The 26243-nt window shown below is 36.0% G+C and overlaps 1 protein-coding gene and 1 long non-coding RNA gene across 3 annotated transcripts; one reads left to right on the plus strand and one right to left on the minus strand.

Moving 5' to 3' along the window:
* Window positions 1–2700: 2700 nt before the first annotated feature.
* LOC132903047 (uncharacterized) lies at window positions 2701–4021 on the minus strand. Its single transcript, XR_009657309.1, has 2 exons — window positions 3357–4021; window positions 2701–2931 (listed from the first exon to the last, which is right to left on the minus strand). It is a non-coding gene; the product is annotated as an uncharacterized LOC132903047 (long non-coding RNA).
* A 755-nt stretch (window positions 4022–4776) lies between these two features.
* On the plus strand, window positions 4777–25033 carry LOC106134848 (coronin-7). Of its 2 annotated transcripts, XM_013334990.2 has the most exons (24): window positions 4777–4870; window positions 5433–5804; window positions 7128–7314; window positions 8291–8494; window positions 9236–9457; window positions 9994–10121; window positions 10744–10884; window positions 12035–12682; window positions 13164–13272; window positions 13687–13806; window positions 14231–14351; window positions 15242–15343; window positions 15836–15933; window positions 16381–16494; window positions 16770–16959; window positions 18097–18152; window positions 19511–19770; window positions 20856–20977; window positions 21353–21491; window positions 21907–22038; window positions 22511–22585; window positions 23518–23653; window positions 24178–24299; window positions 24762–25033. In XM_013334990.2, the coding sequence occupies exons 2-24, from the start codon at window positions 5496–5498 to the stop codon at window positions 24852–24854; spliced, it is 3828 nt and encodes a 1275-aa protein (XP_013190444.2). In that variant the 5' UTR covers window positions 4777–4870; window positions 5433–5495; the 3' UTR covers window positions 24855–25033. The 2 variants fall into 2 exon arrangements, with proteins under 2 accessions (XP_013190444.2, XP_013190445.2); XM_013334991.2 differs by lacking the exon at window positions 12035–12682.
* Window positions 25034–26243: the final 1210 nt, after the last annotated feature.

A 26243-nucleotide genomic window follows, 5' to 3' on the forward strand; every position in this document is an offset into this window, starting at 1 on the left:
TCTAACGAATTTATATACCTAGATGTTTATTTTTATTTAACGAATGAAAGTATTTGTTTATTTATTGATTGATGCTCAAGTAAAAACGAATTTAAATCAGGAATGTGTTCTTAGCCGATAATTTAGGCGCAGATATAGGTACTAATAAGTATGTTATAATCATTTTCAAGTGGCCGTTGTCACAAATTTCTTATAAATTGAAACTACTCCGTTACAAAATGGGATTTGATTTTTTTACCTTAAATTTTGGTTGTGACAAATGAAATTGATTTTTTTTTTTGTTAAGCTCGTTCCTAACCCAGTTTTCTTGTCACTTCATTCATCGTAACGTGGCGTTATGGTTAACACCGTTAAGTTGAAATTTTTGCTGTTGCAAATTTTGTTAACATTTTGAATACTTAGTAGATATTAACTTAATAGATACCAGATGGCTTGTCATTTGAGGACATCGCTTACTTACTACTTGAGTTCGACCCGTGCTTCTATCTAGCCAGCTAGAATATAGATTTAGAAGAAATGTCACGATAGTGCTATAAAAACTTTGTTTATCGTATTGAGTTATGAAAAAACTATTTTTTTTTGTTTATATTTCTGGCTGTCACTGCGAGGTTATTTATATTATACAAATAACCCTGTATTTTGCGCATGAGGAACTTAGACGCTGTAAACACTAAAATTCCTATTTTTTTCTTATGGCAGTCGTACTCTTTTTGAAAAGTCAGTTGGAATCTATAATATAGGTGCAATGTGGATATAAATAGTTAACTAGACAATGTGTAGGTTGTATTGTTGGAATACTGTGTTATTTTTTATCTCGATTTACGCAAAGCGAAACCGAATCTTGTATTTGAATGAGTATGTTCTGTTCATTCATTCGATCATGTTTTTCAGCATCATTTGACAAAGGTTTTTTTTTAAATAAACAATCTGTGCTTTGATATTAAAAAAAAAACTTATTTTAACTACTCTTATGTAGAAATCATTAATTTATTCTAATCCCTTTCATTTAAAACAGCTTTCATTATGTAATCAATCTTAATTTTAAAGTAACTAATGTAAAATGAAGTACATAATAATTATATGCTTTGGCGAGAAAGTATTCTCAAAAATTGTTAATTTTAAAATAGTATTAATGTTATATTTATTATTACTGTTTTAGGTATCTAGTTTTCGAAGGTTAAAGTGATTTTTTATATCATCACACTTTATATGTAACAGCACATTGATGTGGTTTTTTATGTTTTTTTTACGAATTAAAAATAATATGTGGTATGTTTGTATAGTGCAATATAGTTGTCATGCTCTGAAATAATACGAAAGTTCCTAAGTTTATTGGAGACCTTTTAAATAAGATGCCAATATTGCCAGATTAAAATGCACCGACAAACAAAATGGCGCTTTCAAAATAAACACAAATATCATGAAATATATAATTTACTTGGTTAATGTAAGCAAGAAACTAGGTCAGTGTAATTATCTGTTACTTTTGGTTGCGCAATCATCCGATCTGATAATTTTAATATCATTGTTCATAGTTCTGTTAAAATTTCTTACCAAAGAAACGAAATTATTGTAATACTCGCATTAATAAATCACTTTCGGTATTTGTTGGTTTTATTTTTGGAATTAATTCAATGATCCAAAAACCAGGTGCAGGCTATCAACCGGGATAAAGACGTGATATACCTAAGTGGTCATGACCCTCGGTCATGGAGTTTTGACGTAGAAGAAGTACCTTACATGTGTGTAATGTATCTAGGTAGCTGCAGCCAACAGCATATCAATATATGAAGCAAAACTTGCACGAGATTTCCCCATCTTTTTCATTTCATAGGATATTACTATTATATATTATACATATATATTGTGCCGTGTGGTTCCCGGCACCAATACAAAAAAGAATAGGACCACTCCATTGGATGTCGTAAAAGGCGACTAAGGGATAGGCTTACAAACTTAGGATTCTTTTTTAGGCGATGGGCTAGCAACCTGTCACTATTTGAATCTCAATTCTATCATTAAGCCAAATAGCTGAACGTGGCCATTCAGTCTTTTCAAGACTGTTGACTCTGTCTACCCCCAAGGGACATAGACGTACCATGCCATATGTATGTATGTTTATATAGTTATACTAGTGCTTTTGTTGCTTTCTTCGATGGTTGGTATTTTGGCGAACTGTTGGTCGAAACAGGATGAAAAGAGTTAATGATACACAAACTAAACGGAGGCTTCGTGATAAAATTAACATTGCCTCTATAAGACAGGTGGGTAAATTTGTGGGATTTTCTTTAAAAATAACATTATCAATACCGTCATCAAACAAAACGCAGCATAGTGTTGTAATAATCGATATAGACACGATTCGTTTTCAAAGATTACATTTAAGCTTAAAAATCTGTAACATTGCTATTATTTATTTAGGCGATGGGCTAGCAACCTGTCACTATTTGAATATCAATTCTATCATCAAGCCAGCAACGCAAAAGCTGAACGTGGCCCATTAGTCTTCTCAAGACTATTGACTCTGTCTACCCCGCAAGGAATATAGACGTGATTATATGTAGTATTTCTGTAACATAAATTTAAATTACTAATTAATAATGGTAATACGAATTGGAGAAGTTTAAATGGTCAGCTGCTTGTTTGCCTGACACTGTACTAGTGTCTGGTAAATAGCGCTGCATATTGAAAGGTGGCACCAATAGGCTATTTGACTGTATTAAAAATATACATTTATTTTATGTCATCAGTCTTAATATTATTTTTTTGGAGCGATTTGTATTAACGCGAGATAAAAATATTGCATTATTTTAACAAAATCCGTCTCAGAAAATTAGGGTTTTTTATGCAGCTGTCACGTGACTAAAAACGAACGTGATTGGCTATTTCTATTATGACGTCAATTATCCATAAACAGACTGTGGATCGTACCTAGGGTTGAAAAAAGCGGAAATTTTTCCGGTTTTTTTTCAAATTCCCTCGTTTTTATACAAGTTTTTTACGAAAGTTTCAAGAAAGATAAGAATGAAATATTTCATGTTTTTTTATTAATAAAACGGAAAAATATGAAAGAAACGGAAAAATACGATAGGAAAAGAATTGATTACCTTACAAAATATGCATCATTGTTTCAAAAATTGGTAATTATACCTAGAATATATATATAGTTCTTCAATCGTTTTTTTCTTATTTTTCGAAACAAACGACGAAAATCTCAATAAAACCGTTTTTTCCCCAAGGTTTTATTCTGATATATTTCAATGTAACAAACCAATGAAACGCTAAAAAACGAAAAAACGTTTCTTTCACCAAAAAAAACAATTTGTTTCTTTCGGAATTTTCAACGCTAATCGTACCGTTCCTTAGTGTTTGCTATTATTTTTCAAGATTTTATAAGTGTTTGATCGCTCAGGATTAGTCAGATAACATAGGTATTTAATAATGGAAACCAATTCCGCGAAAGCTGACAGTCGAAACCTACTAAAAGTGGACGCAATAATGGTTGGCGTCTTCTTCAAAAACAATCCAGATTTCTATGCTGCCGAACTGAGGAATGTGAAAACATCAATGTAAGTATATCTTGGTAACCACTGATCTTAGATCATGATCTGAAACCACTTCTTGCGAATATTCAAATCCATCGGCATAGAAAAAAACAGTTTCGTAGGAGATTTTATTGTTGTATTAGTGCATTGAGGCACTGCACAACATTTATAGGAACTCATTGTAATAATTTTCACACATATGACGTGGCACAAGTTAAATAAAACAAGAGAAAATAAAAACTTTTCGAAACACTGTTGGTGTTTGTATGATATTTACACGAAATTTACGTCACTGCATGCCATGGCCGCCATATTGCTAAAAGTCGCGTTTTGGCGGCATATTTGAATATTTCATTTTCTTTTTCGATTTTTTAATAAAATAGCTGTAATAAAGGCAGAAAAGTATTTTTGTAGGGCTCCTTATAAACAAATAAATACCCTAAGATAGTTTTTAGAACTTTGTCAAATAGCCTATTATGTGACTCTTGTATAGTAAAAAATAAATGGTTAAAATTTTACATAGTTTCACATTCAATAAAAATAAGAAATGTGGGAATCCACACGGGCGGCGTAAATTTATTTTAAACGAAGAGTTGACAGCGGGGCTTTGCGAGCAGCGAGCCAGCTCGCTGGATGTGCACAAAGTGTGTACAGAACGCACGGACGGTGGCCAAACACTCTAAGGTTTTGCTCACTATTTTGATAATTTTCATATTGTTTTAAACTAATGATTAATTTGATGGTTTTATTTTTTATAAATTTACTATGTCTTAAAATATAAAACGCGAGACACCAGACACAAAGTTTGATAAAACCTTCAGGATGAATGAGTAACATAATTGTAACGAGAACTTTGAAGAGAGTAATTTAACTGTATTTTCATGTGCTAAATTATATTATAATACTTTCTGTAATTTTGGAAATAACCTCCGCTTTATGCAAAGCTAGTTTATTATGCGCTACTCTATAATAGTGCGATGTATACCTAACTATTTAAGTTATCACTGACGAAAATCTCAGAAGCGCCTAAAATAATAAGAAAGTTTTTATAGACCATTATTAAGATATAATATTATAAAATTTCATAATTTCGGCCTAGGTTTATGTAAACGCTATTGTTCAAACGTAATTCCTAAAAATAACAGTTCAAAAATATAATCGATTCTTATCAATCAACAAAAATTAAATCGATTGACTTAATAATGACGTTTACTCAAAATATCGATCGAAACAAAACTCGAAACACTAATTTCGTTTTGAAATGGCGGACGTATAGGGGAGTGTCTTCGAAAAATTGTGATTCTGGTTAATTTATACGATAAAAGGTCAGATAAGTGTTTTAAAATAAATTAATAAAACATGAATTGATATATTAGAATATTTTCTAGTGTTCCGATTAGTGAAAATATGAAATTTAGGTCATTTCCGGCGCGACACCCGGTCTAGTTATTCAAAACAAAGGTGTTTTCAGAATAATTCGCATTTTTCAATAATTATGTGGCAGCGATCAATTGAATTTTGTTCTGAATTTATAATTTAATTATCATTAGTGAATTATATTCAGCAGTTTCTTTTGATTCGATAGCAATACCTTAAAATTCCTCTATTCCAGTTGGCATCCTGTGTTCGAGATGTAGTAAAAATGTACATGGAATAAAGTTTTATAAAAAGGAATATTGCATCTAATTAATTAATTAAAAGTATAAACTTTTTAATTACTGAAAAAGTGTATCAGCTGTATGTTCCGTTCCAAATAAAATCGAAAAATCTATTTATTCTTTCCAATTGGTGTTTTAGTCCGATAACACTACTAAATAGTCCCTATATCATTAATTATCAATAATTATTGTAAAATTAATAATTTTCAAAATCATCAATATCTTTCAGATTGCATCAAAAATCTACATTCCAACTAAAGACTGATTATTATATTACAAAAAGTGGATAAAAATGGCGTGGCGCTTCAAAGCTTCGAAATACAAAAACGCGGCACCCATCGTACCGAAGCCCGAAGCATGTATCCGAGATATATGTGTTGGATCATACCAAACGTACGGGAACAACATATGTGCTTCGGCTGCGTTCATGGCTTTTAACTGGGAGCATGTAGGGTCAAGTTTGGCCGTTCTTCCATTGGATGATTGCGGAAGGAAGAGTAAGATTATGCCGCTGCTCCATGCTCACTCGGACACGGTGACTGATATGGAGTTTTCTCCATTCCACGATGGACTTTTGTTGACTGGGTCACAGGATTCCCTGGTAAGATTATTTCATATATTTGAGAGTTTATGTCAGTGTTTTCCTAACTGAAACTACTTATATATATAAAATACTTTCCATTAGTGTATTGCCCATTTCCCTCAAGAGTAGTCAGTGTCTATTTAATCTCTTGCATGCTCTTCATACATAATATGTCTCCGAACCTTGTGATGATAAATCATGGCAGGAATTTAACCACTACACTACACTACAGGTGGTCATTAGTTTTCATAATATGAAAGATTTCAATTCAGCTTCTTGCAGTGAACTACTTGTGTATTGGAGCATAATATTAACTTTCCAAAGTATAAATATAATCTGAAATTTGGTCTAGTTCTCTAGACTAGAAATGTTGGCTATAATTGAGATAAAGTGTTATGTTTGTAAATGCTATGAAGTCTTAATGATGAATTTTCAAAGGATGAATTAAATCCTGATAATTCTTTTAAAATTATTAACCATACGTACAAACATATAGTCACGTCTATATCCCTTGTAGGGTAGACAGAGCTTACAATCTTGAAAGGCTACATTCAGCTGTATGATAGAATTGAGATACAAATAGTGTTTTTTTTTTAATTATGAAATTTAACAATGGTTACTGTAATCCTAATTTATATTCCAAATTATATTTTCTTTATTTTACATTTACATTCCTACATTACATTCCTAGTCCATCTCACACTTAAAACATGACACTCAATATGTGTATTTTTTCCTGTATATATTTATTTTATTTATATGACAGAATTAAAATGTACACAAATGACAAAAACAATAAATGATAAGCTATCTACAACAAATAGAAGGGAAGAATGTCCCTAATGTACCTTGATAAGATTGTGGCCAGCCTACCACAGCTATGAACACGGCCATAGTGAATCTGTCGACTTATTCACAACTAGCTGTTGCCTGCAACTTCTTTGCCTGAAAATCTCAATAAAGAACTCTGAAGAGTATTTTTAGATGACTTATAGGTGGTGGTTATAGATCACATATAGAGTTTTTGGTATTATCTTCAATGTACAGACATTGGCCAATTACAGTTTTAATTTATACATATGTACATAAAATCACGCCTCTTTCCCGGAGGGGTAGGCAGAGACTACCTCTTTCCACTTGCCACGATCTCTGCACACTTCCTTCGCTTCATCCACATTCATAACTCTTTTCATGCAATCCCGGCGGTTTCGGGTACTCTTGAATGGAAACTTGGTACATTTCAAACAGGAACAAAAACCATCCACAATTTTCCGAGATTAGCGCACACTAAAAGACAGAGAAAATAGGGGGAACTTTACGATATGTTTTGATTGTTTCCAGGTGAAAGTGTGGCACATCCCGCAAGAGGGACTCAAGGAGTCCCTGTCGACGCCCGAGTGCACCCTGTCCCAGAAACAGAGGCGCGTGGAAAACGTTGGTTTTCACCCGGTCGCCGACGGGCTCATACACGTGGCGTCGGGACACGAACTTGCTCTGTGGGACTTGACCAAACAGAAAGAGGCCTTTGGTAAATTATTGACCATCACTTTTACATACATACATATAATCACGTCTATATCCCTTGCGGGGTAGACAGAGCCAACAGTCTTAAAAAGACTGACAGGCCACGTTCAGCTGTTTAGCTTAATGATAGTATTGAGAGTCAAATAGTGACAGGTTGCTAGCTTGTCGCCTAAAAGAAGAATCCCAAGTATATAAGCATATCCCTTAGGCGCCTTTTACGATATCAATGGGAAAGAGATGAAGTGGTCCTATTATTTTTTCTAATGGTGCCGGGAACCACACGTCACTTTTATATCTTGGAATTTGCTAGGTGTGCAAGTGTTGTGTAATTTCCGGCGCAAAATGGTGCCGGGACTTTAGAACCACTCCACAACTTTCCTATGGATATCGTAATAGGCGAATAAGGGATAGGCTTATAAACTTGATATTCCTCTTGTGGGCTAGCAACTTGTCACTATTTTGAATCTCAATTTCGTCATGAAGCCGTACAGCTGAGCTTGGCGTTTCACTGTCTACTTTGTGACTTTATGTATGTGGAAGAGAAAAGTGTTATTGTAATGACAACAGCAGTAGACCACAGACAAAAACAAGGCAGATATATAGTTGAAGATGACCTTACAGTCCTTTCTAGAATATTGAATTAGACGGCCACTGTGGCGCAGCGGTAGTACGCTTGTCTGTGACACCAGAGGTCCCGGGTTCGAATACCGGCCAGGACATGATGAGAAAAGAACTTTTTCTGATTGGCCTGGCTCTTGGATGTTTATCTATATAAGTGTTTATTATAAATTAAAGTTGAGTTGGTATCTCATTACACAAGTCTCACACTTACTTCAGGGTTAACTCAATCTGTGTTCCGTATAGGTATATTTATTAATTAATTGACGCAATCTTGTACACTTTATCTGTGATTAAATATCTCTGCCTTTGATGTACTTACTAGTTAAAACTTTAACTTTACCTTAGAACTTATTCCACAGTAAACAGGGATCATGGCGAAGTAATCCAATCAACATCTTGGAAGAAGGACGGTCGGTTGCTAGCGACCTCGTGCAAGGACAAGAAGGTCCGCATTCTGGACCCCAGGGCTCCCAGTGTGGTGGTGGACGTGGCTAACAGTCATCAGAATATTAAAGACAGCAGGATCGTCTGGTTGGGTGATCAGGACAAGATTTTGACTACAGGTAAAACTTTCATCGTTGATATTATATATATATATAGGTATATAGGTGCCGTGTGGTTCCCGGCACTAATACAAAAAAGAATAGGACCATTCCATCTCTTTCACATGGATGTCTAAAAGGCGACTAAGGGATACGCTTACAAACTTGGGATTCTTTTTTTAAGGCGATGGGTTAGCAACCTGTCACTATTTGAATCTCAATTCTATCATTAAGACAAATAGCTGAGCGTGGCCTATAAGTCTTCTGTTGGCTCTGTCTACCCCACAAGGGATATAGACGTGACCATATGTATGTATGTATGTGAAACTTACATCATCGTTTATATATATATTTGTTTATCTCACATCGTGTGCCGTGTGGTTCTCGGCACTTTAGAACCGGACTTCAATCTCTTTACCATTGATGTAAGAAAAGGCGACAAAGGGATATGATAAACTTGGGACTCATTTTTAGGTGATGGGCTATTAACCTGTCATTATTTGAATATCAATTCTGTCATCAAGCCATGGGCTTTGTCTACCCTGTAAAGACGTGATTATTTGTATGTACCTATGCTAACATCCTGTAGCAGTTCATAGATAATATAAGTTGTTTCTCATTGATAATATTAGTTGGGATATAGTATCGTCGAGTTAGTATCTCGTAACACAAGTTTTGAACTTATTTGAGGCCAACTCAATCTGTGTAATTTGTCCCTGTAGATATTTATTATTAAATTAAAATAAAATTCATCGTGTCCAGGATTCGACGCGGCCCGTCTCCGCCAGATCATGATCCGGGACGTGCGCAACCTGTCCCAGCCGCAGAAGACTTTGGACCTGGACTGTTCCACTGGCACCCTGATGCCATTGTTCGACGCTGATACCAACATGCTGTTCTTGGCCGGCAAAGGGGACACCACAATACTGTACATGGAGGTGGTGGATCGGGAGCCCTACCTAATTGAAGGTCTTCGACATTCAGGTGAGTCTATTTGCTCAATATACCACTATAACTTTTGTGTCCTACTAATAATTTTTTTGTTCCATTCCGTCATAAAAGTTCGTAATTAAATTCTGTCATTGCATTACTTCAGTCTAATGAGTTATTCCATTCTGTCATTCCGTTGCGTCATTCCGTCGCGTCATTCCGTTGCGCCATTCCGTTGCGTCATTCCATTGTGTCATTCCATTGTGTCATTCCATTCTGCCATACCGATGCGTCATTTCATTCCGTCATTAAATTCTGTCATCCCATAGTTTTTTGTATATTTAAAGTTGTAATGCCAACAAAAAAATATTTGCGAAGCATCATGTGGAGTTTTTCATCTGCCCCCTCCACTTAAACGACTACATGACGACCACGGCCATGTCAAGAATGTTTTGATAAAGAAGAATGCCATAATAAATTATATTTCATTTAAAATTTAAAACTTAGCCAAGTTTCGTAATATAATATCGACATATGTGAATGCATGAAAAAAAAAAACTATCTTTCTATTATTTATCTATTTTTTAAAGGTGAACAGACTAAAGGCGCGTGTTTGGTGCCAAAACGGGCTCTTCGCGTAATGGAGGCTGAAGTGAACCGCGTATTGCAGTTGACCGGCTCGTCTGTTGTGCCTATCATGTACCAAGTGCCAAGGAAGGTGAGAAACCTCTCATCACAGCATACATAAACACCACGAAGTCCTATACTATCAAACGAGTAAATGCTGCAGTGCAGTTTGTTGCCGCTTCTTTTGCACTAACGCTTCGGAAGCGGCAGTAGACATAGTTTTAAGTAATTTATTTGACGTCAACCAATGTTGTGAAACTAAAAGATATACCTCTGTGGCGCAGCGGTAGTACGCTTGTCTGTGACACCGGAGGTCCCGGGTTCAAATCCCGGTCAGGGCATGATGAGAAAAGAACTTTTTCTGATTGGCCTTAGTCTTGGATGTTTATCTATATAAGTATTTATTATAAAATATAGTATCGTTGAGTTAGTATCTCGTAACACAAGTCTCGAACTTACTTCCGTCTACCAGAGATGGCGCTGATATAGTTTCTTAAAACCCGGTTTTTAAAATGTTTATATATCTTAGGAACCGAGCTTTTCTCGAACCTAGGACCTTGATAAATCCTTGAGCCGAAAAGCCCCTAATCTGTAACTTTCATGAAAATCGTTGGAGCCGTTTCCGAGATCCTGATTATATATATACAAGAATTGCTCGTTTAAATATATTAGATAGATATCTTCAAGGCATTCAAATAGTCAATTGTTCACAGAGCTACCGCGACTACCACGCGGATTTGTACCCGGACACCAGTGGGTCGGTGACCTACCTGTCTGCGCCCATGTGGCTCCAGAACCAGGACCACCCCGTGCCCAACATATCAATGCACCCCGACGCAAATAACTCTGCACAGGTATGTTAAGGGTTTGGGGATAGAAAGAATAAAAGAAAAGTCGTGAGTACGGTAGTACGGCTTCATGACGGAATTGAGATTCAAAATAGAGACAAGTTGCTAGCCCACAAGAGGAATCCCAAGTTTATAAGCCTATCCCTTAGTCGCCTTTTACGATATACATAGGAAAGTTGTGGAGTTGTTCTATGGTCCCGGCACCATTTTGCGCCGGAAATTACACGACACTTCCACACCTAGCAAATTTCCTAGATATAAAAGTGACGTGTGGTTCCCGGCACCAGTACAAAAAACAATAGGACCACTCCATCTCTTTCCCATTGATGTCGTAATGGCGACTAAGGGATAGGCTTACAAACTTGGGATTCTTTTTTTTAGGCGATGTCCTGTCACTATTTAAATCTCAATTCTATCATTAGTTATTCTATTAATAGTCAAATAGCTGAGCGTGGCCTATCAGTCTTTTCAAGACTGTTGGCTCTGTCTACCCCACAAGGGATATAGACGTGACCATATGTATGTATGTACATGTACGTGAGTATAACTAGCAAGTGGACTGTATGAGAAACTCGTTCAAAATAAATACAGGTTTATGTAATTATTAAAACATACATATTGTTAATAATTTCTTTTGTGAGTTTTTATTGTGCGGTTTATTTTTATTAATATTAATATGGCTATACGGCTACACTACACCATATTAAAAATAATAATGGGTTAAAATTTTTATATTGTTCTTATATTTGTGTGTTGTGTTTATTTTTTATTCGTATTTATTGAGTTCGTTATGTTTGTGATGTGTGGTATTTTGTAGTTTATTTAATTTGAAACTATTTGTAATGCATATATTTTGTGTGTCCTGTCATGGTTTTATTTTTTATTTGCGGTTATTGATTTTTTTTTATTGTTCTGTGGCGTTTTGTAGCAATAGTTTCTAGTAGCGGGAGAAGGTATACTTTGGTACTGGTAGATAACAGTAAGTAGTGTAATTTTTTTCTTTTTTTTTTGCTAAATACATAGCTTCTTTCTAGATTGCTTGTAATATAGTGTTACTAAAATAACTCATATTTATTTATTTAACTACATTATGTGTAAAATGGAAAATAAGAAACAATGTCGTCCATTTGATGCGATATTTTTTGTTCTCTTCTAGGTACACCGTGGCAATTTGGAAGAAGTCGTAAAAGCGATACTAGCTATGCCTCCACTCAAGAAAGGCGATACGAAAAAGGTTGTAACGCCATCGGCAGCTGTCGAAGACTCGACGAAACCAACACCAAAACCAACGGTACCCGAAACCAAAGACGAAGACCGTATAGATTTCGTCAACGTGAAAGATTTGATAAAAGGCATGGAACGCGGCAAGATAGACACCAAGGAAACCAACGGGTTTCACAAGAAAATAACTGATAACGGCCACGATTACGCCGATAAGAAAATACAAGATGCCGAGCCCCAGATCGTGGAGAATATCGAGAAATCTGACGAGTCGCCGGAACATGTTGCGAAACCGGACAAAATTGTCGAGAAACCGGACACAAATGTTGAGAAACCGGGCAAAATTGACGAGAAACCCGATGTGATGGCCGAGAAAAAGGACAAATCGTTTGAGAAATCCGACAGCGCGGAGTCTAACGAGTCTTCTCTGTCTAGAAGTAACAGTTACATAAACGGAGTGCCTGCGCAGGCGCCGAAGCCCCTGCCGAGGTCTTCGATTTCGGAGCCAGGCTCCGGCGAAGACCATCACGAGGCCCCAAAACCTAAACCTAGGACTACGGCTGTGCCTATATCTGGCTATAAGGTATTGGGTGTGTTCGAAATAAGAAGCTTTTATTATTCAAATAAAGAAGTAATTCTGACTGGTAGCTGCTTATTTCTGATTTTTTTTTAGATTAGAAAGGAAGCTTTTTTTATAAAGCGGTTTTATATTGGCTGGAATTATTATATCGTTTTGATTAATTTTTTTTTGCATCTGTTTTAAATAGAATCATGTGTTTATTTTTGTTTTTAATTCACGATATCTTTATTTTGCTGTACATAAATTTTGTACATGTTTATATAATACATTTTTATTATTATGTATTTAAAATTAAAATACATGTGTTACGATATTGGTTTTATATAATAGTATTTCTATTCCCATTAACGCTTTTTAACGAAATGACAAAATGTGACGGTATATTTTATATAACGCTAGTTGTCCAAAAATAGCATATGGTTTCAAATCGGCTTAATTATATATATATATATTTTTATATTTAACAGTATATTTCAATTCACAGCCTCGTCTGGGCCCCAAGCCCTTTTCAACGTCGTCCGGGAGCGACGAGTTTTCATTCGACAAAGTTTTCTCAGTGCCAGCCGTGCCGGGCTTGACCAAATCTGAATCTGGTAAGTTTTTATTATTATTATGGGAAAACTTTAATTATGTATGTACAGTTTACATACATATTTCATGGATCCCACAAGTGAAGAGATATAGTCTCTGCCTCCAGTGTCGGACAAGTGGTATGATGTATGCGTGTGTCCGTGTCAGAGGCAAAAAAGGTTTACTTACATACATATATACATATGGTCACGTTTATATCCTTTGCGGGGTAGACAGAGCCAGCAGCCTTGAAAGACCGATAGACCATGCTTAGCTGTATTGCTATGACTGATTCATTTTTACATTAATAAAATCATGTCAACCTCGCAGGAGATATAGACGTGCCAAATGTATGCATCTAAGACGCTCGAATGACGACGAATCAAGAGATGAATTGGTAAATAAAAAAAAAATATAAATGATTAAATTTATTTCAGCTACGTCACCTATAGCGGGTGCTGCAACTACCCCCGTTACGTCGACCCCCGTCGCCAAAGAGGCTGAGGAGAAGGAGAAGTCTTTATCTCCTACCAGTGACGTAGAAGCTCCTAACAAAGGTAAACATATTAAAATATATACTCGTACAATCTCGTAGTATTACATAGCAAAGTGCTTAATCGGCAACATTTTTGTTTTGAATGTCTTTTTTTTCATAATATATTAAAAAAGAAAAATTTTACAAAAGAAAGATTTTCGAATTCATCTCTTTCACATGGATGTCGTAAAATGCGACTAAGGGATGGACTTATAAAATTGGGATCCGCCTAAAAGAATTAGGCGATGGGTTAGTTATCGTCTCACTACTTGAATGTCAATTCTATCATCAAGCCAATCAGAATGTGGTGGTCTATTGGTATTTTCGAGACCTTTGGCTTTGTCTACCCCGCAAGGGATATGAATAAATTAATGAAAAAAAACTTAGTTGTAGGTTCACTGTTTAGTGGCTCGTAAAAATGTGACTATTTTATTTTGTTTTTGCAGAGGAATACACAAACGGCAAGTCTGATACGAGCCTGGAAGAAGACGTGAACTCCTCGGACTCTGGTTACAGACCGAAGACTCCCAGTACAGCGGAGAGGAGGAAGATGTTCGAGACTACCGAGTGAGTTTTATTTTATTTCTGGAACTAACATTTTTTAGAACTAGCGGTTTGTGTAAACAGATAAGTCAGTTAGTGTTTAGATTCTTTACGCTATCCCACTGTGAGTAAATTTTTGCGGTAAACTTTACGGAAAACAACTATGAGACCTTTGGGTTTGGGTTTACGCATTGTAATTCTAATGTATGTTTTTTATATTAAATGAAATTCTATCAATATTATTAATTGAAAAAAAAAGTTGTTGTATTACTAACGCCATTTGTGATTTGAGATGTGCAACTGTAAGGGTTAACTGAACGAACTTTAGTGATTTGGTGTGTGAAATAAAATATTTTTTAAAAATCCACCCAGTTATTAATAATATAATTAAGTAGATGTGTATAGATTACAAAAAAAATATAAAAAATATTTGTACCGGCTTAAAATTCTCGTCAGCTCATATAAAGCTGCGTTTTTTTTGCTAGCATTACATATTACAGATTAGAATTTGATTTTTTTTTATTGTCAAACTGATCGTCTGTAATTCTAGTTCGGTACTTTAATTTCATGGTTATTCAGTATCATCATAATCAGTATAGTTACATTTTATTAATCTTTCTTACAGTATTTGAATTTGTCATTTGTTTTCATATTCATTTTGCATTTTTGGAAAACTAACAGCAAAAAATATAAGAAGCTAATTAACGACAAAGAGAATATAAGGTCAATCACAAGTTTTCATCGATAACAATTTCAATAGCAAAAAAGAACACCTAAAAGTCAATTCAGCTTCTATTACATTATGTATTCCAATATATGTGACGCAATATATTTTCTGATAAATAATTAAAAAAAAAAACAATAATTAACAGTTGTCAACTTTACAAAAAAATTGTGTGTGTGTGTGGTTCCAGCGTCGCGAACCAGTCTATAGCGGAGCGGCGCCGCGCCTACGAGAGTCGGTCCGTGAGCGTTGCCGTGGAGTCCGACACGCCGCCCTCGCCCGCCGTCTTGAGGTCAGTTACACTACACTACACTATACAACACTACACTACACTATACGACACTACACTACACTATACGACACTACACTACACTATACGACACTACACTACACTATACTACACTACACTACACTATACTTCACTATACTGCACTATACTACACTATACTGCACTATACTTCACTATACTTCACTATACTGCACTATACTTCACTATACTGCACTATACTACACTACACTGCTATTTTTGTCTATTACAATATGTGTACTTGCTTTAGAATACTATAGATTTTTTTTCAAAATTGAATCATTTTATAAACATAGATCTCGTCTTTTCTCGGTCTATGCCTGCGGCCCTCCTTCCTCCTGGCTTCAGTCCCGTTCGCTGTTTCACTTTTCATTATGACGTGAAACGGTACAGCGATAGATTTTCGCGCGATGAAAACGGCGTCGCGCGTGCCATGCTACGGGTCAAATGTCTTTATATGAATTGCAATTGTTTCAGGCGCCGGGATTCGCTCAAGTCCCGTAAGAGTCCCGACCGCGATGACAAACGCTCTTCGGTGCCCAATGTCACTACTAAAAGAACATCAACTGTATTTGGTAAGCTTTATTTCTGAAATTTTTTGAATATACAATTACACTCATGAAGTACATCTTAAAATGGTTTATTCGCTTTAATTTCTGAAATAATTCATCACAAACCATCTTTTTTATCTCTTACGGGATAGACAGTGAAAGGTTTGAGAATGACTAAAAGGCCATGTTCAGCTGTATGGCTTAATAATTATAGGTATGGTTTCCGTTATACTAACATTCAATTACAGTCCGCTACATTTAACCATCCGACTCGAAGGACTCATAGTTATGAATAACATTACGCTAATGTAATGGAATATATAATAGTGTGAATACCTGACTCACCGAATCCAGAATTCAGTATCATACTTATTTATGTTGTTGACTGTACCGTGATAGATTTACACGCGTACGAAGTCGCAGAGGAAGAATTATGTCGTCATTCTCACTAATTTAATCTAAATTTCACAGGCAAAGTGTCCAAGTTCCGTCATTTGAAAGGAACGCCCGGACACAAGTCCACTCACGTGGAGAACATCAAAAACATCAGTAGACAGGTCTCCGGGGAGTGCAACGGGTTCTATGGTAAGTTTGACCTGCTGCGAGATTGATGATTGAGATTGATGATTGAGATTGATGATTGAGATTGATGATTGAGATTGATGATTGAGATTGATGATTGAGATTGATGATTGAGATTGATGATTGAGATTGATGATTGAGATTGATGATTGAGATTGATGATTGAGATTGATGATTGAGATTGATGATTGAGATTGATAATTGAGATTGATGACTGAGATTGATGATTGAGATTGATGATGATTGAGATTGATGATTGACATTGTTGTATTTGACAGCGAACGGCGTCCGCTGCGCAGTTCCCCTGAGCGGGGGCGGAGGCCGAGTGGGCGTGGTGGAGCTCCCGGTGGGTGCCACGCCCGCGGCCGCCGCCACGGTGGCGCCGCACGGCGGAGGCCTGCAGCCCTACGCGCTCCTGCACCCCGCCCCGTTGCAGGACTGGGCCTGGGACCCCTTTGATGATAACAGGTTATTATCTATACATATAATAAAACAGAAAAAAATATTTTGTCTGTACATATATTATTTTTGACTGAAATGGATAGAGGGACACTTAGAATGAATAATAGAAAGCAAAAATATGTTTAGGTTTACTAAAAAATTTTTGAAAGCTAATAAAACAGCGACTTGTCGCTTTTGTTACTTCTTATATATAAAATTCTCGTGTCACAATGTTTATTCTTGTTCCTCCGAAACGGCTTGACCGATTCTCATGTAATTTTTTGAGCATATTGAGTAGGTCTGAAAATCGGCCAACATCTATTTTTCATACCCCTTAGTGATAAGTGTTGTCCACCCTTAACATTTCTTTTTAAACTAGAAATTACTTATAAATTATTTATATGGTAAAACAACGTTTGCCTGGATAGCTAGTAATTATCTAATTTATTGTGTGCCGGTTGACTGTTGGATGATTTAATGATAGGGAGGAGATATAAGAATCGGATAGTGTCAGGTTAAGCTAGGAATTAGACTTAGGTTGATTACATTGAAGCAATGAATTTTTTATGTCATCCCCTCACCTCCATAAAGTAACTTTATATAAAAATCGGATAGTGGCAGGTTAAGCTAGGAATTAGACTAAGGTTGATAACTTTGAAGCAATTTATTTGTTTTATCATCCCCTCACCTCCATAAAGTAACTTTATATAAAAATCGGATAGTGGCAGGTTAAGCTAGGAATTAGACTAAGGTTGATAACTTTGAAGCAATTTATTTGTTTTATCATCCCCTCACCTCCATAAAGTAACTTTATTTAAGAATCGGATAGTGGCAGGTTAAGCTAGTAATTAGACTTAGGTTGATAACTTTGAAGCAATGAATTTGTTCTATCATTCCCTCACCTCCATAAAGTAACTTTATTTAAGAATCGGATAGTAGCAGGTTCAGCTAGGAATTAGACTTAGGTTGATAACTTTGAAGCAATGTATTTGTTCTATCATTCCCTCACCTCTATAAAGTAACTTTATATAAGAATCGGATAGTGGCAGGTTAAGCTAGGAATTAAGACTTAGGTTGATTACTTTGAAGCAATGAATTTGTTTTATCATCCCCTCACCTATATAAAGTTACTTTTTCCATTATTTACATGATACCTGTTTATAGATTGATGGTAGCGTGTGATGATGGACAAATTCGCGAATGGATCATTCCCGATGGTGGTGAGTTTTATATTTTTTAAATCAGCTGCAAAGAAGATTGGCGAAACTGGACCGCATTTATTTACAAAAGCGTGCCCGAACGAAAATGTATTAAATAAAAAGAGTTTAATTCGTATTATTTATTTACCACAAAATCGTGATTTAAAAAGTAGGGATTATTAAGATAAATTAGTTCATAATTTTATTAAAACCAATTAAAACAAAACGTATTGAAGTGCAAAAATCATGCACAACTAAACGTTTTTCTTTTCAATAATGTATGCTCCAATCAGCGTAAAGCAATAATTGTCATGTCATTACATACATTCACGTCAAACGTCAAATCGCTATTCAAATCTACTTTCGTGACTTTCTGTGATCGTTCATGCTCGAGTTTTATTAGTGGTTTTTAAATTATTTGACGATTTAACGCGTGTTTTTGGACTTCAACGATTCTTGATTTAATATTAACATTTAGCATTGCCTTCTGGATTTCGATTTGCAAGTGATTGGTTTAGTAATTGCATATTGCAAAAGTTACTTAACCACCATTATCGCAGATTAAATTCGTTGTATAGAAACAGTAGACTTGCATATTATGTATGTATTCATTACAAATTCATTTTAAACAACAATATATTATAACGAATAGAAAACCACGATTTAAATAATAACCTCACTTGTTACATTCAAGTGTAAATATTTTTGAAATCCCAACTTTAATATAATTAACACCATTAACTTTTTTGTTTGTCTAGATTAGTTCTATAAGTATCAATAGATTTATTTCGTGAACGGGATTTCTAAGTCCAGGTCTGAAATTGTATAGAAGTTCGCCATTCTTCTTTGTTCTTTATTTATTGTACACTTAGATACCTTTACCTCGGACATCATCTTGTTTATTATCAGATAAACGCACTCATATGTTCAGTATAAAAACTCAATGGTTCGATATTTTGTGATCAACTCGAGGATTAATAGATAACTAGCTTTTATTTCCCGCGCGTATTTAGCGCCGCCTACAAAAGAATACAGGTCAGTCCGCGTAAATTAAGCGCCACCTTTAAAAGAATACAGGCTTTTCGCAAATACCACAAAAATTATAATTTTTACCGGGATAAAAGATACCTGTCCTTTTCCACACTAATAACATGTATATATCGTATGAGAAATTTCAAGAAGATTAGTTCAGTATAAAACGCGTGAAGGGGTTACAAATAAACAAACATACCCATATTTTTTCTCATCATTGTAAATTATCAATTGCGTTCTTATAGTCTTCAAAGTACCATTAAAGCTGGATAAAATGTCACGATAAGATTGGTTTTCGCAGGTTTTATAACTCCAGTTCCAGTATAATTCCCATTTTATTTACACAGGTCTTCAAGAATCCACGAACACGCCGAAACGCACATTCGCCGCGCATCCCGACAAAATCTACCTCATCCGTTTCCACCCCACCGCGTCGGATCTGCTCACTAGCGCCGCGCACGACCTCACCGTCAAACTGTGGGATCTGAGCTGCGACCCGCCCAAACCTGAGATCGTACTCAACGGACATACGGATCAGATATTCGCCATGGATTGGTCTTCCTGCGGAGAATATTTGGCTACGATCTGTAAAGATGGTTTGATTAGGGTGAGTGTTTTGTTAGCTGTTTCTCGCGATTTTGTCTGTGAGAAATCTATTCAAGGTTCTTGTGTGTCATAAGCTTTTTGCACACCGATTATGGTAAAACATGATGTGTATCTATATATTTTTAACAATCAATGCATTTGAATTTATGATGACGTGATTTGGCAAATAAATTATCTTTATCTTTGAATTATTTAAAATATTTAAATTAAAAAAAAATCTTATTACTTAGACGTGAACGCGAAGCAGACAGAAAGATAGACTTTCGCGTGGATAGTATACAGGGTGACTTTTAATTCAACTGCATAAATTTAACTCTTAAGTGTACTCATCTAAAGGACATTTAAAAACGTTAAAAGAATTTTTTTTTATTTATTTATTTATTGACAATAACCAACCCTATCATTACAGTGTTACCCAATGCGATAGAGTAGCTAATTAAATTACAATTATATTAAGCAAAATATTTGTGTACTTATGAGGATAATTCATATAACATAGCTCTTGTGAACTCAGTCAAAGTACAGTTGAACAAGTCTATCGGTCATATTTCAGAAAGTACGAAATATCGGTTCATATTTCAGAAAGTACGAAAAAAATAAAAGTATCAATATCCACGATCCTAAATACGTCATATCACGTCACCCGGCCGGCGGAAAAGCGACGCGTAAGATTCAGAGGTCAACGACACGATTCATTCAGCTGAGCGATCTCGACAACTCTGTACTTGATCTTGATACTAGAAAAATAATTTATTTTTCAGACATTTATTTACATGTTTAGTTTTAATTTCTTTTTGTAGTATTGGTCTTTAATAAAGCGTGTGATGTAGTTTTTGAGGGTTTTTTAAATGTGAAAATGATGACGTTTAATTTAAATAAAAATAGGCTCAAACGGCTCACAAGCATGGGTATAGTCAATGTTTAAAAGGATGCAGTTGTTTTAAATGTCACCCTGTATAAATAAGTATGGAAAATTAATAACGATAAAAAAAAACAATTACCAAAAACCGATAAATTAAACATTTAAAAGTTTCCGTACTTTATTGGATTTTTTTAAATAACGGTTATTGTATTTTGTCCCAACAGACGTACGACCCCAGAGCTTCCCCGGACCCCGTGCGCTCGGGCCCGGGGCCCGCGGGCAGCCGCGGCGCGCGCATCGTGTGGGCGCTGCGGGACACGCACCTCGTCGTCACCGGGTTCGACAAGTATGTGTGTTTGTTTGTATAAATGTAGCACTTGTCGTCAATACTAAAATTAATGAAATTTATTATGAAACATAGGTTTGTTACGTAGATTACACAATTCCTGTGGTAATCAATGTTGTAGACGATAGAAATCATTGAACGTAGCCGATAATAAGGTTTCAATTAAATCTATAAATTTCTACAAAACTAAGATCTATTATTATTTGAGAAAAGGACAACATATTTAAATTGGGATTATCTTTGCAAATCTAAACTAATATGTTCTAAGGCGAGTGCGGCCTCCTAGACTTTCCAAAACTATTAACTCTTAACGTTTTCGTCAGTATCTTACTTATAAATGCAAGTGTTTTTGTATTCTTTGATTGATTGTTTCAGAGTATCAGAGCGTCAGATCCTACTATACAAGGCTGACGACCTGTCTGCTCCTCTCTGCACTGTGGGTTTGGATGTATCGCCTGCGATTCTACAGACTCACATAGACCACGATTCTGGCACGCTATTCCTCACTGGCAGGGTAAGAATATGCTTATGCTTCAGGTGTATCCGGCTTGAAGGACCAGTTAAAGGTTATTGCTATTGAGTTATAAAGTGAAACAAATTCACTGGCAGGTTAAAAAACACACAATACGTGGCATAAAGTCGAAACAAATTGAATATGACGTATTTTTTAAATTATGACACACATTTTGTACTATCCGGCTCGAAGGACCAAGTGTGTGTTTTGATATGCTGATGATCATACTGACTCGTATAATTATAGCTTTTGACCAATGTTAATAGACAGACAGATAGGTCAGAGTGTTGCGTCATGGCGTCTATGTACACAAATGGAAGTAAGCAACAGTAGCGACACCAAGACGAACTTAGAGCTGCGTTCCGATATTGTCCGTGTTCATTAATTCAACAATTATATAAAATATTCTCAACAGGGTGACTCCACAATCTACTGTTACGAAGTAACAGCTGAGGCGCCCCACGTGGTCGCTTTGTCGCATCATCGCGCCACAACGCTACATCAAGGCATCGCGTTTTTGCACAAAAACTTGTTGGCCGTTGAAAAGGTAAGTTTTTAGCAAACAAATTTCTAATAAGTTCATAAATTTTCACACATCTTCACACTTCTTTCTCCTGTTTTTAGTCCCGGTTGCATCCTCACCTCTGGAGAGAAACCTTGTATGCCTTTGACAATGGATCATAGATCGGGTGAGTCAGGTTTTGACACGAAGCGAATTTCGCACACCACTATGTTCATTATATTTTATCTACCCAGCAAGAGGAGCTGCCATCTGGTCTTGGTCCGCCTTGGGCTACTTGGAAGACGCTCAACAGACTGAGAATCCAAGTGGGTTGATGCAACTGACAGATTGGCTAGGTGGGGGTTTTATACCTGACTCACAAAATTTATGCGAGTGTGACACCTCTTCCCAAACTCATCATGCCCTGGCCGGGATTCGAACTCGGGACCTCCGGTGTCACAGACAAGCGTACTACCGCTGCGCCACAGAGGCTGAACCATTAAGCATATTTTTACAGGTGGAATTCGCTAGAGCGTTGAGGCTAACAAATGGCAACATTGAACCGCTCTCTTTCACCGTGCCCAGAATAAAGGTATGTGTAATTTTCTGGTGTACTATCTGTTAGTAAGTTTATCGTACTAGGGCTTGAAATATTAGTATTAGTAATAATAATTGGTATTTGTCTGACAGATATGTGATTGCTTTTTTAAAAATATTTTCTCAGGACTTTTTAACATTATTAAAAAGACTATTGCGTGTTTTAACTAACGAGTCGAGCGAGTAAATGCAAATTTGTATGGAATTGCGTTAGTGCTATTAATAAAATTAAAATTCTAAATTTTAATTCATTATTATGGGAAATTTCTAACATAGATGTATAGTTGTCATATCTTTTGGTTTCACAACATTAGTTGACCTCAAATAAATTATTCAAAACTAAGTTTCCTGTTGCTTGTAAAGCTTTAGTGCAGAAGAAGCGAAGAAAATACTACAGTGCAGTTTGTTAGCACTGTAGTATTTTCTTCAATAACGTCAACGTCACAATTATGCAAACTTAGAATAGAAATATCGACGAGAGAATACATTGTTATTTTAATTGATTTATCGATATTTAAATAATAAATATACTAAAATTGCGTTAGCATTAGGTGGAACTGCTTAAATCATATACATTGGACGCTATTCTAAGGGGGTTAAGTGCTTAGGTAGTTTGAAGCTTGTACATTTTTGACAAATACTAATATACTAGATATAACTTAAATTTAATTCATAGAAATGTAAAATTACGTGAAAAAGAGCATGCGAAAGTCCATTTTCTGAATCAAATACAAATTTTTACAAATTAGCGTTCACTCGTTCGACCCGTGTGACCGAATAATCTCGCACTTATTCTAGACTTGTGGATATTTTTACCATTATATATAGCAGCTGAGCGTGGCCATTCAGTCTTTTCGGGACTATTGTCTCTGTCTACCCCTTCAGGGATATAGACGTGACTATATGTATGTATGTACGTGGTTCCAGAGCGAGCTTTTCCAAGACGACCTGTTCCCGCCGACGCTGGTGACGTGGCGCGCGTGGCAGCCGGCGCCGCACTGGCTGCGCGCGCGCACCGCGCCCGCGCTGCGCCGCTCGCTGTGCCCGCCCGGCATGCAGCCGCGTCAGTACATGCTCTCTACATGACGCGGGGAATTTACACTGACGTCCTCGGAGATAAAGTTCACTGTGGATGTGTAAAAATAATCCTATACGAGTTAGGTTCCTCTGCAAAGGTTGCGGAGGTCAGACGGGAGTCGCTTCGTGTGCAAACCTGACGCACTCGATCCGAGGATCAAGGTCAATGGCGCGACCCAGACTCTTGTCGGTTGAACCGGGAGAGGAATGAGGAGGGCCTTTCAATAAATGTAAACCAATATATCACTTTAAACTAAGAACACTCCTTGACCAATTAACGACTTGGGATTCTGTTTACTTAGACGATAGGCTAGCAACCTCTCACTATTTGAATCTCGAGTCCATCATTAAGCCATACAGCTGAACGTGGTCTTTCTGTCTTTTCAAAACTGTTGACTCTATCTACTTTTCAAGGAATATACACGTGAATATATGTATTCTTAAAACATACAAAATATTACATTGTGAAATAAACCGTTGTTAAATTTAAATTATTTTATCTGTTTTCAGTATCAGAACACCAACTTTCGACTCCTGCGCCGGTTAAAGACAAGCCCCAACAGAAACCGAAGCCGGATCTCATAAAGTCCCACGTGCCACTGGAAGGTTCTGTCAAGGAGAAACAAGAAAGCGTGAGTTGGAAATTATTTTTCTTAATTAGTCTTTATTAAAAGGTGTATCATCTTCTGTCGTCTTTAAAAAAACTGAACAGGTTTTAGTAAGTAAAGTGGGTAGTTCTATTTTACCTATTTTTTGACTGCTTTCATTCGAATGGAGTGATCGATACAACGAAGTTTGGATTTGTTTATCATAGTCCTGAACTTTTGTCAGGGTACTAGCTACCTTCTAGGCTGGATTTTATGACAGCGAACTTTTTAAGTTAATACTATGGACCGTCGGGACCCTGAAAGTTTCTCATATAGTTTTGATAAAGTGAAATCCGCGTAAAGTTATTTATATATGCTCAGAATGAGGATTCTATATCGGTATAAGTTCAGATAGTTATTATGACATAGACAATTCCTGGGAAAATAATGTCTAATATAGTGGTGCCATCTATCGTCAGTTTATTCAAGCAACCACAATTTTTACAGATAATGAAATCAATGAGCGCCAAACTGCAATTGGACATGAAGCTAGAGCAGGATAGCATGGAGGGAGTGGAGGAGACAGAGTGGGAGCAGTGAGCGACCAAGTGCAATTTTAAATGAGTGTAGTTCTAGTTGCGCGCGCTCGGCGGTAGATGGCGTTGTGAAGAATTTTCGACGTACTGACATTTTGAGGCGTAGATTTTTTTGGTATACTTACTAAAGTTTTTTCATTTTATTTCGTTATTTATTTTCCCTCGGGAATTCAATATACAGTAATACAAATGAAATTTATCGACCATAATTGGCATTAGAATAAAAGTTGTGGTATTTTCATTAATTCTTATTAGAAGCCGAGAAAAAACAAATTTTGTAGAGGTAATATTGAAAAATCTTCTGTCTCTTTTCTTCAATTCGCCATCTCTTTCGTCGAACACGCGCGTGAATATAGTTTAGCTTAGAGTAACGAAGCTCCCCGATACGATTTTATATATTTCTCATGTGTATGAAATTGCTTTGAGACGTACGCTCACATGTTTATACTGGGTACATTTTCAAAAAAAATCGATATAGAATTCGATGAAATTTTGGCTAAAGTATAAAAATATGGAAACTAAGCGTACAAAGGAGTCATAAACACTAACTGGTAGATATATAATTATAGCACTAGCTTCCCCACGCGGCTGCGTATGCGCAAAGGAATTTCTTATAAAAGAGATAATGCAGTACTGTTTTTGGGATAAAGGCATTCTCTTTCTCGGAACTCATACGTAAGCATTATTGATTGTAGTCGCAACTAAACAAACGTTATTTGAAAATGATTTTGATAAGAAAATAGGAAAAAATTTAACACGTGGAAAAAAAAATTAGTTCCCAAAGAAATAGCGCCACAACATGCGAACGAAGTCGCGAGCGAAACTAGTACTGTATACATCATAACTACGCTATCTGCATTTAAAACCTTAACTTTTAGATGGAAGGTTGAAAATCGTTAAGCGTTCTATACGTACGATAATCACGCTTAGTAAAATAGACGCCCGATCCAATATTTTATAGAACTTTTTCCTGGTATATCTGCGATATTAAATATCTACGGACATTAATGGCTCACTTTTTTAAATATTAGCTCTAATCATTCGTTCCGAGTGTAAGTATTAGATTGTAAAATATGTTAAATTTTACGTTAATTCAATTCTATCATAAAGTCAAATAGCTGAACGTGGACTTTTAGTCTCTGTCTACTCTGTCTACCCCGCAGGAGTATGTAGACGTGATTATATGTTATGTTAATTTTTACTTAACTCCTAAAAGTATTTTCAAATCGCAAACTTTCTATAAAAGGGTGTTTATTTTTTATTGGTGATTCACTCCAACATGGCGTTTTATTGCGATAAAAACTTATCTAGTCGTGGGAATATAGGACTAGTGTGTGTCACCAGTTTTCAGTAAATATCAGCATCAAATTTAACAAAAAGATTTAATCTAAAT

Source organism: Amyelois transitella, chromosome 21 (assembly GCF_032362555.1).
Source record: "Amyelois transitella isolate CPQ chromosome 21, ilAmyTran1.1, whole genome shotgun sequence".
In the NCBI taxonomy this organism is placed as follows: Eukaryota; Metazoa; Arthropoda; class Insecta; order Lepidoptera; family Pyralidae; genus Amyelois; species Amyelois transitella.

Coding starts and splice junctions, on each gene's coding strand:
- LOC106134848 (XM_013334990.2), top strand. CDS start 5,496: ATGGCGTGGCGCTTCAAAGCTTCGAAATACAAAAACGCGGCACCCATC. Junction 13,273..13,686: donor CTTGACCAAATCTGAATCTG/GTAAGTTTTTAT, acceptor AATTTATTTCAG/CTACGTCACCTATAGCGGGT. Junction 14,352..15,241: donor AAGATGTTCGAGACTACCGA/GTGAGTTTTATT, acceptor GTGTGGTTCCAG/CGTCGCGAACCAGTCTATAG.